The 16,728-nt window shown below is 38.2% G+C and overlaps 2 protein-coding genes across 2 annotated transcripts; both read right to left on the bottom strand.

Moving 5' to 3' along the window:
* Window positions 1-1,857: 1,857 nt before the first annotated feature.
* On the bottom strand, window positions 1,858-2,901 carry LOC311625377 (trace amine-associated receptor 4; the record flags this gene model as incomplete). Its single annotated transcript, XM_084889563.1, has 1 exon — window positions 1,858-2,901. The coding sequence occupies one exon, from the start codon at window positions 2,899-2,901 to the stop codon at window positions 1,858-1,860; it is 1,044 nt and encodes a 347-aa protein (XP_084745689.1).
* Window positions 2,902-10,206: 7,305 nt separating this feature from the next.
* LOC311625378 (trace amine-associated receptor 3) lies at window positions 10,207-11,238 on the bottom strand (the record flags this gene model as incomplete). Its single annotated transcript, XM_084889564.1, has 1 exon — window positions 10,207-11,238. The coding sequence occupies one exon, from the start codon at window positions 11,236-11,238 to the stop codon at window positions 10,207-10,209; it is 1,032 nt and encodes a 343-aa protein (XP_084745690.1).
* Between the last annotated feature and the right edge of the window lie 5,490 nt (window positions 11,239-16,728).

Genomic DNA, 16,728 nt, shown 5'->3' with positions numbered 1-16,728 from the left:
TTTGGCTAGACTAGAGATCCAGTGCACAAATTCATGCATGGGTGGGGTCCAGCAAGCCCCACTCCCGATTGGGGTGAGGGGTTCCAATCTGGGACATGGCCCACTGGTGGAAAGGGGTCCAGGGTGGTTGGTTAGTCAGCACCGCCCCCTGATCGAACTCCCAGTTGAACTCCCAGTCGAACTCCTGGTTGAGGGGACAATTTACATAGTAGCATTTTATTGTATAAGATGAACAACTACATGTGCACACCCAACTGTTACACAAAGCAGGATTCATAAGAGACAGGTTTGGGGCAGTGGGGTGGACTTAGAAGGAAAATGCTGGATATGTTTAATTTGAGATCTTGAGGGAACATTAAAAAAAAAAAGATACTTTACTAATAGTAAAAAAAAAATGAGAATCTTGGGGAAAATGATTGGGATGAAGATGAATATATTTGAAGGAATTAGGTGGTAGTTGAAGCTGTGAGATTAGATGAAATTAGAACAGGGTTTCTCAACCATGGCATTATTGAATTTTTGAACCAGATAATAGGGGGCTGTTCTGTGCATTATAGGATGTTTAGCAGCATCCCTTACCTCTACCCACTAGATGTCAGTACTACCTCCTCGCTGGTTGTAACAAACAAAAATGTTTCCAGGCATTGCCAAATATCCTCAAGGGGCATAACTCTCCCTGATTGAGAACCACTAGATTAGAGAGACAGAGAGATAGTGTGAGGAATGAAAAGAATATTATAAAAAAAAACAAATTTGATGAAATGAGTTTGGTGAAGGAGAGATAGACATAAGGACACAGAAAAGAGACATTCATTGAGGCAATAAATATTATCCTAAAACTCTGGGACAGTGAAAGAACTTCAGTTTATAAATGAAGCTCAGGCTTGGTGAATAATTAGTATGTACACACACACACACACACACCCAAGAGAGATGGACAGACCATCTCTCTACATGCATGCAGGCCACATGTGTATATAGATAAAAAGTATATATTGAAAAAAGAAAGAATATGCTTCTAAACTTTTTTTTTAATCCATTCTTATTTAATAAGACAGTTCAATTTGATCAAAGTATTGCCAACCTCACATCAACTCATTTTGAAAAAAGGTTAAGTCAGAACCAATGAAATTGGAAATAAATACAATTGTCTCCTTCTCCCTTTCTGTCAGTCACATGCTTCATAATTCAGGCTCCCAGTACTCTCAAACTCTCTCCCTACTCCCCTAAATGTAACAATAATCTCAAGAAATACTTAGATAAACTGTACATGGCTGTCAGTGAGTGTGAAGACCAACTGTGTCCTCTCTTCTGATGTTTACAAGAGAAAAAGCAAAAGACCCTTATTATTTAATTTAAGCCAAAGGAATAATTCTAAATCTCTAATTTGGAAATTCAGGAGTCAGCAAGAGAGTTTCTTCTTATTGGAAATGCCTTCCTCAGAACCCTAGAAATTAGACACTTGGGGTCGAAATTGGTTTGGCTCAGTGGATAGAGCATCTGCCTGCAGACTGAAAGGTCCCAGGTTCAATTCCAGTCAAGGGAATGTACCTTTGTTGTGGGCACATGCCCAGTGGGAGATGTGCAGGAGGCAGCTGATCCATGTTTCTCTCTCATCGATGTTTCTAACTCTTCATCCCTCTCTCTGTAAAAAAATCAATAAAATATATTTTAAAAAATTAGACACTTCGGTAGCTCTGGTATACCAAGAGGCTAGTTTTAGTGTTCCTATTTAGATATGTGTTGTGCCAACTGGAAGAATCTTCTTATCAACTCTGTCCACTCCCCTACCTTTGGGTAGAAAGAGCATCCAAAATTCCCTACCAGGAAAGAATCCTAGAGAACAGAGAGCATTGCCTAAGCATGTTCAGGAAACAGGCTTAGGGTGGAAGAATCAGGGCGGAAGATCATTCCTGTGACAATCATCCTTAAAGCCTTTCGAAACCAAGGATAAAACAAGCCATATATAATGGGATTGAAAGTGGAATTAAAATAACCCAGCCAGAGGAAGATATTATACAAATCTTCAGGGGTTGTAAAATTGATGAAAGGGTCTGTAATTGTCAAGAGAAAAAAGGGCAGCCAGCACAGCACAAACACTCCCATGACTATGCTTAAAGTCTTGGTGGCCTTGCTTTCTTTTTTGGATGATGCTTTCATTCTGCTTTCTGACCCAACCTGTTTTGTCATAGAACCCATGCCAATTTGCTTAGCATGCTTCCTGGCTACCGTGAAAATGTGTATGTAAATCCCCACCATTACCATCCCAGGAAGAAAAAAGGCTATAAAAGAGGCCATCACCCCCCAAAATTTGTTAAATATCAACACACACAAACCTGTGCAGTTAATGGCTGCAACGAAATCTTCTGCACCGATTATGTTTAATTCTGAGAATACCAGGCCAAAGGCAAAAAAGATTGGGATAGACCAACTGATGAGCAGAAAGAGCTCTATGACAGGAATGGTAATTTTGGTAACATAGTGCAAAGGGTCACAAACAGCATAGTAACGGTCCACTGAGATGAAGCAGAGGTGAAAAATGGAGGTGGTACAGAGCATGATGTCACAGCAGCTGTGCACTTTGCAAAAGAGATCTCCAAAGTACCAGCAGGACTCGATGGACCGGATCATGCTGAAGGGCATGACCACGCAGCTCAGCAGGAAGTCGGTGGTGGCCATGGAGAGGATCAGGAAGTTGGTTGGGGTGTGGAGCTGCTTGAAGTGGGTGATGGCAACGATCACCACCAGGTTGCCCAGGATGGTCATCACAATAGCACCAACCATGACAAAGTACATGGCAGAGGCGCCCAGCACAGACCTCACATTTCTAGGGCATGAGTTGTTAATCAGAGCAAAGCAAAACTGCACGTCTGCGGGGTCCCAAAGGTCAGGTGAATTCATTGTCTTGGTCCCTTGGGTACTATGAGTCTTTTGCAAAAGTATTGTGTGCCTCTCCTTTCTGTGAAAGAAAGGAAAAACAATAAGAATCATTGGAAGCTTTTCAGAGAGGCCCAGATAGCTGTGTTTCCAATTCCTGGTGGAATTTCCTGCTGTTCAGGAGCACTGCTTTGGATCCTGCCCTTAATACACACAATATATTTAATTAAGGAAACATTTCTCTATGCAATATATACTACACAGAAGTTAAAATTTAAGAAAATATAAGGTAAACTAAAAATATGCTAATGTCTACAAGAATATACATGAATAATCTCAAAATAAAGGGGAAACTATCTCAAATGATAAATTCTGCAAATCTCATGGTTTATCTCCTTTAATTTAACAGCAATTTCCTGAATTCAAATTCAAGTTGAGGTCATTTTATCCACAGATTTCAAATTCTCATGTTGGAAACAACTTTGACATGTATGCCTGCTCATTGTGTGTGTGTTTTTTTGTGTTTTTTTTTTTGTATGTGTGTGTCTGTGTGTTTTCTAAAAAATCTTAGTCACTTATTTAATTTTTAACCTATTTGTTTATTGAATTTATTGGGGTGATATTGGTTAATAAATTTAGATAGGTATCAGGGATACAATTTTATAATATTACGTTCTGTGCTCATTGTGTAAACTGTTGCTTTATATAATTTAAGCTTGCTCTTAAAATGTGGAATTAATGGAACTGACTCACCCAAGTGTGACATGGGTTTGATTTGTTTTTCCAGGTCTGGGACTGGATGTGTAACTCTGATGACCAGTGACAAGCATTGTGAGATCTAGGGCCAGGTTAGAGAAGAGGACTTTGGCCTGAGAATAGATTAAAACTCCTTGGTTCATTGGGAAAACAAATCCGTAAGCACATCCTACCAGATTTACTTGGGAAAGATATTAATGAGAATAAAAGTACCTTTGAAAATAATATTTATAGTATTTGCTACTATAACTCAGCAATCTTTCTAATGTGTATTAGTTGAAATCTTGACAGTATAGCACATTTCATTTGCTCTGAATGTAGTCATTTAATTTCTCAGACTAGCATTTTTCTTTAAATATATTTTAATGGTAGCAATCAAATATTATGCTACTTAAGTTGAACTTGACAAATCAAAACATAGAGAAGTAAAATGTAAGGACACTTATTAACTTTTTAAATAAACTGTAGCTATCAATTTTAAAATACACAGAACAAGTTATTTCATTACTTATCACTTGGTTTCTAAGACCTAAGATACTGAATATAATGAAATCTTAAAAACCTAATCATCTTCTTTACTTAATTAATTGATTAACTTTATTCTGCCTCTTATTTTTAGGTTTGAAATTACATTTTTTATTTAACTCTTTTTAATGTTCCTTTAAAATTTATATTTAAAGATAGCTAACAATTACCACAGCATTACTTATTATTTGTCACTGTATATACATAGACATAGCATTTCTAATACAAAATAGTATACTCTTTAACATTTCATGGTATAATTTTTGGAGTTTAAGGTTTCATTTTTGAGAACACAATTCCTAAAAGATAAAATTATTTAACTCTTATGTTTATAAAATAATTTTATTTGTTGGAAAACACAATGTGAAGCTGCTGCTAAAAATTAATGGTATTATCTCATATTTCTGATGTATGATTATTTATTAGAGAATATTTAAATCTTTATTATTAGATTTAGACAAAAAGACATACATGGATTTAAAAAGTTATCACATGGGTGAATTGTTAAGATAATGTCAAAGGTAATAATAATCTTAAGCCCCTAGCTAAGCTTTTGATAAAAAATTATAAAAAATAAGAAAATATAAATATGATTGCTGATCTACTGCTCTGTTAAAAATAAAAAAAGGTAGTCATGAGATTAAATGCAGTTGCAGTTTTGTTTGTTATTTAAAAACTAAACAGAATAGAGATTATTTTTCTTTGAAGATTCACTTCCTCAAAAGATACAGTAGTTTTTAATAAAATGGAATGAAGTAAACCCTCTATGACATCTCACTTTTATCATGGAATGTAATATTGCAACAACGAAGCAAACAGCAACATTGTAAACAATTACCTAATGAAATCATAGAAAAGTGTTCATTCTTTTTGCCAGGAGGTAAAAATAAACATTTGTTAACAACCCTGGAGAGGAGCGAAGATTGCATTGTTTTTCAGTTCAAATGTAGGTCTCTAAGGGAAAAGTTACAGAGTAAGGAAAAAGACGCAAAGACTCTGAAATAAAGATTTCGAAAATCTAAAAGTCCCTCAGAATTTTAAGGAAAAACTTGAAAAAAGAACTATGTGATGTTTCCCTTAAATATTAAATACCTAACATTTTATTAAGGTCTATGTATTCCCTTCAATAAGAAGGAATATATTCAACAAGCTCAATAATATGCTGTAAATAAAGTGGAAGATTAGGAGAGGACACAGGCATGATTTTTCTTCTCTTACTGGTTACACAGCTCAAACACCCCACTTCTGAGTCTTTCTCTGAAAATACTTTTATCTTGTGATGTACCTCACTTACACAATAGTTTGTTTAAGTAAGGGAGGTTACTTATGAATTAGATTTAAGAAATATCTGTGGTAGGTCTTTCTCTCATTGCCTCTTTAGAATTTCAGTGATTTAAAAGAATGAACCAGACTTATATTCACAGATCAGTATTTTAAATATGATTCCTTTCACCATGTTAAAAAAAAAAAAAGATAGATCTATTTGATCATTTTCCTCTCTTAATATATTCTCCTTTGGTTTACCATAATTTGTTTGGCTAATTAGGTATTTTGGAACTAAAACCATTGAGAGGTGACTTATCTGTTGTGCCAAAATTTCTTACCATGAAAATGAGCATTGTGCTCCACTGCTCTCTTCCCGGCTGATTTCCCTAGAACATGCACTGAGGCCCCAGATCTCACAGGTAGGCTCCTGGCAGGATGCACTGCCGTCAGTATTTATACACAGAATATGCCTCCTGCAGCTGTATTACCTGTGTCAACAGGACACAGGTGTGTCCTTAAACAACCTGCAGTGTGCTGCCAGCGAAGAGATCACAGCAAGTCACTAGAGAATTGGCTCTGGGAGGGTGAATCTTTTATGTGCTATCAGCCCTCTGACTTCCAAGGGATAATGTGGACTAGCCTTACACAAGGCCAAAGTGGAAAAGAATGAAAATATGAAAGGGAGGGAGAGAGGAAGGAGAGAAGGAGGAAGGAAGGAAGGAAGGAAGGAAGGAAGGAAGGAAAGAAGGAAGGAAGGAAGGAAAGAAGGAAGGAAGGAAGGAAGGAAGGAAGGAAGGAAGGAAGGAAGGAAGGAAGGAAGGAAGGAAGGAATTTTAATTCTAATCAACTTCACTTATTACCAAAGACTAGATATTTTCAAACAGTGAGTTCTTTAAACCCTACTGAAAATTCTACTCATCCATATTTTTTCACTTGGCTGCATGCGGTTAGGGATATTTATTCACATTGCAGTTCATTGTGTGCAGTTTTTCCAAATAAAGGTCTTCGCCCATACAAAAAGCAGTAAGAGCCATGTTTCAAACCAACTGAATGAAAACTTCCATCGCTATGTGTCATGAGAAAATAGCACGCTGGCTCCAGAGGCCGACCCTGAAGCAAAGGAATGGAGGGGAAAGGGTAAGATGGTCCTGAGGTGGGGAACACGAGGCTTCAGAAGACAGTTTCTCTTGCATTAAAAGGTTGTTAGGCCCTAACTGGTTTGGCTCAGTGGATAGAGCATCAGCCTGAGGACTGATGGGTCCTGGGTTCGATTCCAGTCAAGGGCATGCACTTTGGTTGCGGGCACATCCCCAGTGGGAGGTATGCAGGAGGCAGCTGATTGATGTTTCTAATTTTCTATCCTTTTCCCTTTCTCTTTGTAAAAAGTCAATATACTATATATATATATTTTTTAAAAAGGTTGTTAGCCTCTGTTCATTTTTAAACCTTCTTTCAGAAAAAAAGGCAACTTAAGGTTCCTTATAATGCTTGAAAGGCTCAAAATACAACATGAAATAGATGTTCCATTCCATTTTGCAAATGTCAAAGTTATTGTCCAATTTGGTTTTAAGAAAGTAAGGTTGGATATTTCAAAAGTTCTCCACAATGACCATTGATGTTTTTAATGACTTTTGGGAAGATCAGCCCATTTAGTTAAGTATATACATGAGGAGGGACTGATGTTTTAAAACATAAATTTGGGTTTTACCCCTCACCCTGTTCTTTGGGTATAAATCCACATTTGACCTTCTTAGAGTTGGCCGAGTCTAATCTCATCTCCTCCAACTACAAAATCCCCATTGTAGGAGACTCCCTTGAGTAAAGTCTGCCTTATGGTCTTAATAAGTGTAACAAATCTTTTCTTTTGTTTCCTAACATACACCCCATGAAGTTTTTAGAGTAGAGAAATTGTTCAGAAGTAAAGAAACAAATGAAACTTTTTAAAGCAGGAACTGAGAGAAAGCTAAAAGCACTAGAAGGATCACTAGCTATGAAATGTAAGTCACTGCTGGGGTGGGGCAAGTCAATTTTGTTTATATAACTTTATTTTTATTATTGACACTATTACAGATGTCCTCGTTTCCCCACTTCGCCCACTTCCATCCAGTCCCCTCCCCGCCCCCGGCCATCACCACACTGTGTTCTGTGTCTATGGGTCATGTATGTTCTTTGGCTAATCTCTTCGCCTTGTATCATCCAATCGCCCCCTATCCCCCAACCTCTGACAGCTCTAAGTCTGTTCCATGTATCTATGCCTCTTTTTCTAGTTTGTTGTCAGTTTGTTTTGTTCATAGTGAGATTATATGGTACTAGAGGCCCGGTGCATGAAATGTGTGCACAGGTAGGATTCCCTAGGCCTGGTTGGCAATCAGGGCCAATTGGGGCCTCTAGTTGCCAGCCAGGGCCTTCCTTCCAACTGCCGGCTGTATTTGTCTTTCTCTGACCGGCTTATTTCACTTAGCATGTTGTCATCTGTGAAGAAAGAGGCCTGATTGGGTGATGTTCAAGGTCTTTTGAGACTCTGGGGAAGAAAGAGCCTGGCAGTGATTCTCATGCCCTCATATCTCTTCTTGACACAGCCTAAAGTCCCCTAAAGGCCAGTAGTTAGATTGGATTAGTAAACATTAAAATACTTAAATTGTGCATTTATTATTCACATTTGCCTCATTTTTTTTTAAAGTTTATTTTATTGATTTCAGAGAAGGAGGGAAAGATAGAAACATCAATGATGAGAAAGAACCATTGATTGGCTTCCTCCTGCACAGCCTCTACTGGGGATTGAGCCTACAACCCCGACATGTGCGCTCGACCAGAATTGAACCCGGGACCCTTCAGTCCTCAGGTCGATGTTCTATCCACTGAGCCAAACCAGCCAAGGCCCACACTTGCTTTACTACTGACAAGTACAGGGAATGAAACCATCATGGTCCTGAAGAGGAGTAGACCTTGTGGGGTCATATTGGCCTTCCAGTCACAAGCTGAGCCTGGGTAATTTTTTATAGTTGGATCAGACAGAGGGTGTCAGGTTATGTGATAAGAAAGTCTTAGAAGAGAGATAAGAAAAAGCCAGATTAAGTTTTTCTATTCAAAGTTTGACCTAAAGCAGAACTTGTTCTTTCTTTATCTTCACCACCTGGCCACTAAGTGGAAACTCCTCAAGGCTAGTCCTAGGTCCTCATTTCCTTTCCTACATTCTCTCCCTAAGTGGGTTCAACCATGTCTTCTCTTTCAGATGTCAGCTATACACTATACACCAATACTTGCAGGTCCATCTCTACCCCAGACTTCTCTGAGTGCTGACCCTTAAATCCAATTATTTATTTATTTATTTATTTATTTATTTATTTATTATTAGGATGTCTCAAGTTCCCAATATGCCTAGATAGAACTCATGATCTTCCCTTCTCCTCCAAACTGGTTTCCTCCAGGATTTCCTATCTTCCACACTTCCAATTGCACAAGTCAGGATCTATTGTATAAATCATGCTTGGAATTCCTCTTTTTCACCCTCTAAAGCCTACATATTAGAAGTCCCACTGGTTTTGTCTGGTGGTATTTAATGACTTTGGCAGCTTCCCTCCATTTCATCAGCATCTCCCCAGTCTAAGCTATGCTCATCTCTCATCTGGATTTGCAATAAATAGTTCCCTACTTGTCCGCAAATTCATTCTTGTTCTTCTCTTATTCATTCTTTACACCAAAGGCATTTCAAACCACTCATCTGGTACCACTGTGCCTCCCTACATCACCCCTCATTCTCTATGGGCCTAAAGCTGAACTTAGATTCCGGAACACTTTGCTCTCCTTTTCCTTTTCTCCCTCCCACAACTTAATTCCAGGTATGAGGAGATGTAGACATGATTGTTACATGTGCTCATGTATGTCCTGATCTATATATAAAGAAAGGTTCTGTTTGTCTCTTAATGTTTCAGAGAAAAATTACTGGAAGTACTTTTACCTAGGGTTAGTGATCTGACTTAAATCAGAGGCCTTGCGGTGTGAATGGAATTTATTTGGTAGAACTTTAGGCAACTTTCAGAGAAAGTGGTTAAAACAAGTCCAAGGAGAAGCTTATGATGGTTGGCCCGTAGCGTAAACATACCATGCAAGTTAAGCAGCTAGAGACAGAGGAAACAAAGTCATTTCAATATAAGCCACAAAGTAAAAACTCAGAAGTATAAAAGGTCAAACTGTATATGATGATTTGTAATCAACTTTCTCCTCTGAGCAGCTGCAGCTAGTGAGCTTCCGGGTGCCAGGATATAGCTAAACAATCTACATAATGACTGTGAATAATTCTCCCAAGCCAAACGATAAGTAGACTTCTACAATAGTTGATAGTAAATGCCAGTCTTACGTTTCACTTTTATGGATTCACAAGTCATAATGATCTTCCCTTTTCTGAATTCCTAGAGTGGAAACTGAGAGGACCCAAAACCATTAGCACTTTTAAAAAATTCTTATATTGGTCTTTAATTGTTTCATGTGTATACTCAAGGCCAATCTATTCTCAACTATGTTTTATGTTTCTTCTGTACATTTTTCTTACCAGTCAGACGTGAATGTTAACAATTAATAAATGATTGATTGATTGATTGATTGATTGGCTGACCAGAGGTACTGAATGTAGCTCTTATGCAGGTTACAGAACATGTATCTAGATTACTGAAATTTGATAGAATAATATTTACAGTGATCTGGGGATGTAAGGTATGCACCTCAGGTAAAAATAATAACAGCCTCATTTTCAATATTCTATTCACTTTTCTAATGGCTTTTAAATCAATGTGCTTCAGGGAAAAGATTTGCAGTTTCTGAATGGGAGCTAAATATTTCCCCTGACACTATGTACTTGAGGGCTCTTCGAAACCATGGATAAAAGAAACCGTGAATGAGTGGGTTGCAAGTGGAATTGAAGTACCCAAGCCACACTAAGAGATCCAGTATTATGATGGGGGTAGAATAGTCTAAATAGGGGTCGATCAAAACAGCAAGAAAACAAGGCAACCAGCAAGCTAGAAACACCCCCATCACTATACCCAGGGTCTTGGCTGCTTTCCTGTCCTTTTTCTTAGACAGATTTTTTTTCACTTCCTCCTTTGTGGTTTCAGGCATGTTACTGATAACTCGGGCATGTCTCTTGGAAACGATAAAAATTTTGCCATAAATGCCAACCATGATGGAGCCAGGAGTAAAGAAGCATGTAGTGAACAGTATTGTCCCCCAGAATTTGTTAAAAGTAAGTGCACAGAACTTGAAGCAAGCAACAAGGATCTCATAGCTCTGCATCCCCGATACATTGGCCTCAGAGAGAACTAAACTGAAAGAAAAGAGAGCTGGGGCCGACCAGCAAAAGGCCAGCAGTCGCTTTATCGTGGAGGGGGTCATGGTGGTTGTGTAGTGTAGAGGGTAGCACACAGCATAAAACCGATCGAGAGCGATAGAGCAGAGGTGGAAAATGGAGGTCAGGCTCAGCATCATGTCAAAGCTTGCGTGGAATTTGCAAAAGCCCTCCCCAAAGTGCCAGCAGCTCTCCACGGACCGCACCATGCTGTAGGGCATGATGACGAATCCCAGCAGGAAGTCCGTGGTTGCCATGGAGAGGATCAGAAAGTTCGTGGGGGAGTGAAGCTGCTTGAAATGGGATATGAAAATCATGATGACCAAGTTTCCAAAGATGGTGATCACCATGGCTCCAGTCATCATCGAATACATGAGCACCCGGACTTGGAAAGGGCGGTTGGTGGGAGGGCAGGATTTATTTCCAAGGTCTGGACAACTGGATAAGTCTTCAGGAATGAAAGCGACATCCATGGGCCTTTATCTTTTCAGATTGTTTTTCTAGGAAGGTGAATCCGTGTTTCTTCTCTTCTTAAAGTAAGTCCAGTAAGTGTCAACTCCTAATAGTACAATAAAATTCAAAGTCACTTGTTATTCAGTCATTGCAATCATAGTTTATTTAAGTATTTCAAATAAAAGCAGTTGCGCTTGCTTTCTGAGTTATTTGCTGCATTAGAAAATGAAACATCTTAGCTCTGCTTACCTTCCCTGTTTTATTCTGTTAAATCTCTTTCCGTATATTTATGCAATATGGGCTTATCTATTGACTGCTTGACTCATGGTAATGTATTGGAAGTTTTTCAAGAGTTTATTTCACTTAGATGAGGTATCTAATATAACCAAATTCATAGAAGCAGAGAATTGTGGTTACCAGAGGTTAGGGTGTGGGGGAAATAGGCAGTTTTGTTCAATGGTTATAAAGTTGCATTTATGTTAGATGGATAAGTTCTAGAGAGCTGCTGTACAACATAGTGCCTATCTATCTATCTATCTATCTATCTATCTATCTATCTATCTATCTATCTAGCCTTATATGCAAAATATCCCCATGGGAGTTCAACTGGAAGACTGATCACATCTCTGTGACATGCACTGACCACCAGGGGGCGACACTGAACGCAAGAAGGCCCCAGTTGGGAGGTCCTGGCTGGCATGCTGGCAGCCAGGGTCATTTATTAAAATCTGCATTGTTGTTGCCCTAGCTGGTTTGGCTCAGTGGATAGTGTCAGCCTGTGGACCAAAGGGTCCTAGGTTCGATTCAGGTCAAGGACACGTACCTCAGTTGCAGGCTTCTCCCCTGCCCAGGCCCTGGTCAAGGCAAGTTCAGGATGTAACCAGTCAATGTGTTTCTCTCACACAAATATTTCTCTCTGTCTTTCCTCTCTCTTCAACTTTCTCTAAAAATCAATGGAAAATGTCTTCAGGTGAGGGTTAAAAAAAAAAATCTGCATTTTTGCAATAAAAACAATTGGTTCAATATGCTTAAAATTTTGCTATAAATGAATGGACTAGTTTAATGAGCACTGTTCATGAAATTATGTTTTGGTATCAAATTGCTCCTGATGCTGCTATGAAATAACCTAGAGCAGCAGTTAGACAAGCAGAGTGGAGAGATTTGCTCTAGACATGTTTTGCTGATCCCTTGGCTAGTGAGAAGAGAACCTAAGATGTTGATATCAGAAAGAGCTACAAAGGAGAAAGAAAAGAAAAAAAAGCTGAACTTGGGAGGTGATGGCAGGGGTGGCTCAGGAGCCCCCTTGGTGTTTTAAGGACGTGTTAAGATGCATTTGTAGGATTTTTTTCAGTCCTTGACTCAGTGCTGAGCACCTTACCTACCACATGTGGGAGTTGGGTGTTTTCTTCCAGCTGAAACTCAGATACTCCCAAAAATGAAAGAAAATACTGTGTTGGAGATCACAGACTTACAATTAAATTTATACAGTGTTTAGGTCCATGAATATATATGCAGTTAAAGTATATTATAATCCAGGAAACTGCCACACCTCAATTGCCCGTATGATCTCAATGATCACAGCCATGACATTGAAACAACCTGACATGGCTGTTGCATACAAGTAACTGCTCAATCTGTTTTTCAGGATCAGGAGGATTCTATGAGGTGTTTCAACCTGAGATCAACTCTTCCACCATGCACACTTATGTTTATAGAAAGGACGCTTCATATATTTTCAGAACTGGAAAACATGGAAAAACCTCAAGTAGAATGTTTACAAAGATTTAGCATGCGCTGTTGTTTCCAGCCCAGTGGCTAATATACATTCCACAGAATGGCTTTGAAATCAGGCAGATCTGTGTTTCATAATTGGTTACACCACTTGGCAACCATATTAGTTTGGAAAGATGTCTCTAAGCCTCAGCTCTTTCTTTTATAAATTAAAGATAATATAGCCTATTCTTGATTCAGAGATCAGAAAGAACATATGAAGAGCATCTCTCTGGTAAGCACTCAACAAAACCCCCATTCACCAGGTTTTACAACTATATTTTGATTTCTAAATGACTGATTTTCAAATAAACTTCCGCTTGATAACTTGCTTATAAGTTTGGAAGCTGTCTATGAAGAAATTTAGGGCCATTCGCACTATTTCGATCTTCCTCCCTGCTTTTTCTTGTAAGAATTCTGGCATTTCCTTTGATTTTTGCCCTTTGGTGAGACTTCCATGTTAACTAGTATATTGAATTGCCATTTTTGTATGTCAAAAATGTTCAAATATTAATAATTACTCACTAGGGTCTTTTCCTCCCCCCCCCCATTTCAATTTCAAGCACTGACTAATATAAAGGTTGGCATATCTCTACTCATAAAAAATTATGAGTCAGATTTTCAATGCAAGATTACATTTGGGAGCTAAAGCTTACTGAAGAGGCATTTCAAAGAGCTGCACACCTTTAGTTCCGTGGGAGGAAGAGTTGGCCCAACAGCAAACTCTAGGTTCAGAATCTAATTTTTATAGCTTTGAAATACGAATGGCATATACGATGTAGTATATAATAGTAACTTACAACTACTGGTTCTAACAGAGAGAGGCAAATACATTCACATGTTATCTTTAAGTTACCAACTAACACAAGTGTCACCATTTCCATAAAACATATTCCCCTCTTCTAGAACTGAGCTCTACCGTGAAGTTACCTTTGCTACTCTCTATGTTTGTATGGACAGGTATGTAAATTAATCCAAATTATAATTTTTCTTATTTTTATTTCTTGAAAAAACCATCAGATAAGAAGGATCAGCAAAGGAAAATATGAGCAATTTATGTAGTAAACTGATTCAAATTAAATGTAATAAGAAACAAACTTTTAACTCTACCCAGCAAAGCTATCACTCAGAATCAAAGGCCAGATAAAGAGCTTCACAAATAAAAAAAAAAGCTAAAGGAGTTCATCACCGCCAAACCAGAATTATATGAATTGCTGAAGAGGGTTATTTAGGAAGAGGAAGAAGATAAAGATAAAAATTATGAACAACAAATATGTAACTATCAACAAGTGAAACTGAAAAACAAGGGAATTAAAAAATCTGATGAACAACATTAACTGGTGAATATAATAGAATCAGAGGTATGGAAGGGGAGTGGACTGAAGATTCTCGGGGAAAAGGGGAGAGGGGGAAGCGGGAAGAGCCTGAACAAAAACTGTGTACCTATGGATGAGGAAAATGGGGGGTGGAGAAAGGGCAGAGGGTGGGGTGGGAACCTGGTGGAGGAGAGCAATTGAGGGGGGGGGGCGGGAGGAGGAGAGGAACACATTTGTAATAATCTGAACAATAAAGATTTATTTAAAAAAAAAAGAAACAAACTTTTAAAATGTTCTATTTAAGCACAAATGTGGATAATTTCCATAAGTAATGTGCTTTCTTTTCCTCCTTAAAGTCTGATTGCCCCATACTCCTGGAATTTAAGGCTAAAATCTAAAGAAGTTTAGCTGATTAGGTAATTGCTTAAGAGAACCACATAAAATTTCAAACTAGCCCCTCTGACCGCTTCTAAAGGCTTGCTCAGGATGTGCTGTGTAGGAGGAAGAGTTTCTTATGAAACCAGCACTCATTTAAAGACCTAGAATTACCATGAACAGTGATTACTGCATCATTTCTCTTACCACAGGTCACAAGATAAGTCAAATTTTATAAAATCTATTTAAATATTGATCTTAAGTGATAGTAAATTCTTAAATACAGATTCTATTTTTAAAGCTACAAGATCATTCTTAGCCTAAAAGCAAATTCTATCCAAAGAGAAAATTTGTATTAATTTTTTATTAAACTTGTTAAATAAAAACAACAGGGTGGCAGTACAATTTCACAAGTAATTTCAAAATGTAGACTAGTATCTTATTATAAATCTGTAAGTGGTCTATGTAGTATAATAAAAAAGGTAAGCAAAGGCTTGAAATTTATGAAAACTCACTATATTGTATCTTTTCTGATTCTTCTTAATATCTAATATAGATGATAATAAATATCTAAAGACTGAAATTGCAAAGTCTACTTCAAAGCCATTTGAGGGATGACAATAAGTTGACTACAGTCAAGTGTAGCACTAAAAAATGAAATAAACAGAAGAAAATAATTTCTTTTATAAATCTACTTTGTAACTATCTATCTTAATTTACACATCATGACATCAAAATGCAAAAGTAGTATCTGGCATGTAAATGACATGTATTCCACATACTTACAGTGCACAGGTAAGCCCCACAAGCCACATGGCAGGTGGAAGCGAGCAGAGATATGGAAACTGTTGCCTTCATAAAAGCAGCTGGGAGAAAGGGACAGCGACTCCACTCACAGACCAGGCCGAGCAACCTCCGTTTCAGAGCACAGGGCCTGAGAGAGGGAGAGGTAAAAGCGAAGCACAGCTTCATTGATGTGATTAGCTGTACACGGTCATCACTGGAAAACTAGCAGAAGAGAAGATCTTTTTAAAAATATATATATATATTATTGATTTTTTTTACAGAGAGGAAGGGAGAGGGATAGAGAGTTAGAAACATCGACCAGCTGCCTCCTGCACACTCCCTATTGGGGATGTGCCCACAACCAAGGTACATGCCCTTGATCGGAATCAAACCTGGGTCTCTTGAGTATGCAGGCCAACGCTCTATCCACTGAGCCAAACCGGTTAGGGCAGAAGAGACCTTCACTAAAACTAAGTACCAGAGAATGTTAGAAGTAGGAAACAAAACAACAACAAAAATTGCTCTAAGTAAATCTTTTCCAAGATTATATATGCAGGGTAGGGCAAAAGTAGGCCTACAGTTGTTCATATGGAAAATGATACAATAATTAATAACACAAAAATAAACTATGCTTCATGTACATACAACTGTAAACCTACTTGGCCCCACCCTGTACTTTTTTTTTTTTTTTTGAGTGGATACAGTGCAAAGGACATCAGAACACCGTCTTGTATGATAAACTGTCTTTCAGCGCTTGTTTGCATGGAAACCCTTATTGTAGCCTTTCTTCCCTTCAGTCTACAACACTCCAGCCGCCTTTGGCCACAGTGGCTTCTGCATTGCTCTACAAAGGTCCCCTCTGTGGCTTCGGTAGCTCCCTTTCCTCCACCTTATTGCCAATCCTTTCATCTGTGACCACTTCAAGGCTCAGTTCCCATATCATTTTTTTCCAGAAAATTTTTTTTACTCTCCCAGTTGGAGTTAATCTCATAATATTAAAGACTATTGGGGTGGCCAAAGCTCTTAGAGATCTTTCACTTCCTCATCTTAAAACTGGCACTGATTTAAAATGTCTTTGTTTCTTTTGTCTGACACAGCATTTTTAAAACATGCCTTATCTTAACCAGAAATTTCTCAAGAAATGTATCATTACTGAGATAACATATCACCAACCATGTAACCTCTGAAACATTTAACATAGAACAGTTGAAACAAATGGAAAGAAATTAATTCCAACACACCATGTAACCTGGTTACAGATGC

The sequence above is a fragment of the Pipistrellus hanaki genome (assembly GCF_964339955.1).
Source record: "Pipistrellus hanaki genome assembly, chromosome: 7".
NCBI classification, from domain to species: Eukaryota; Metazoa; Chordata; class Mammalia; order Chiroptera; family Vespertilionidae; genus Pipistrellus; species Pipistrellus hanaki.
Note: the sequence above shows the minus strand (reverse complement) of the source record. Positions and strands in the feature narration are given on the sequence as shown.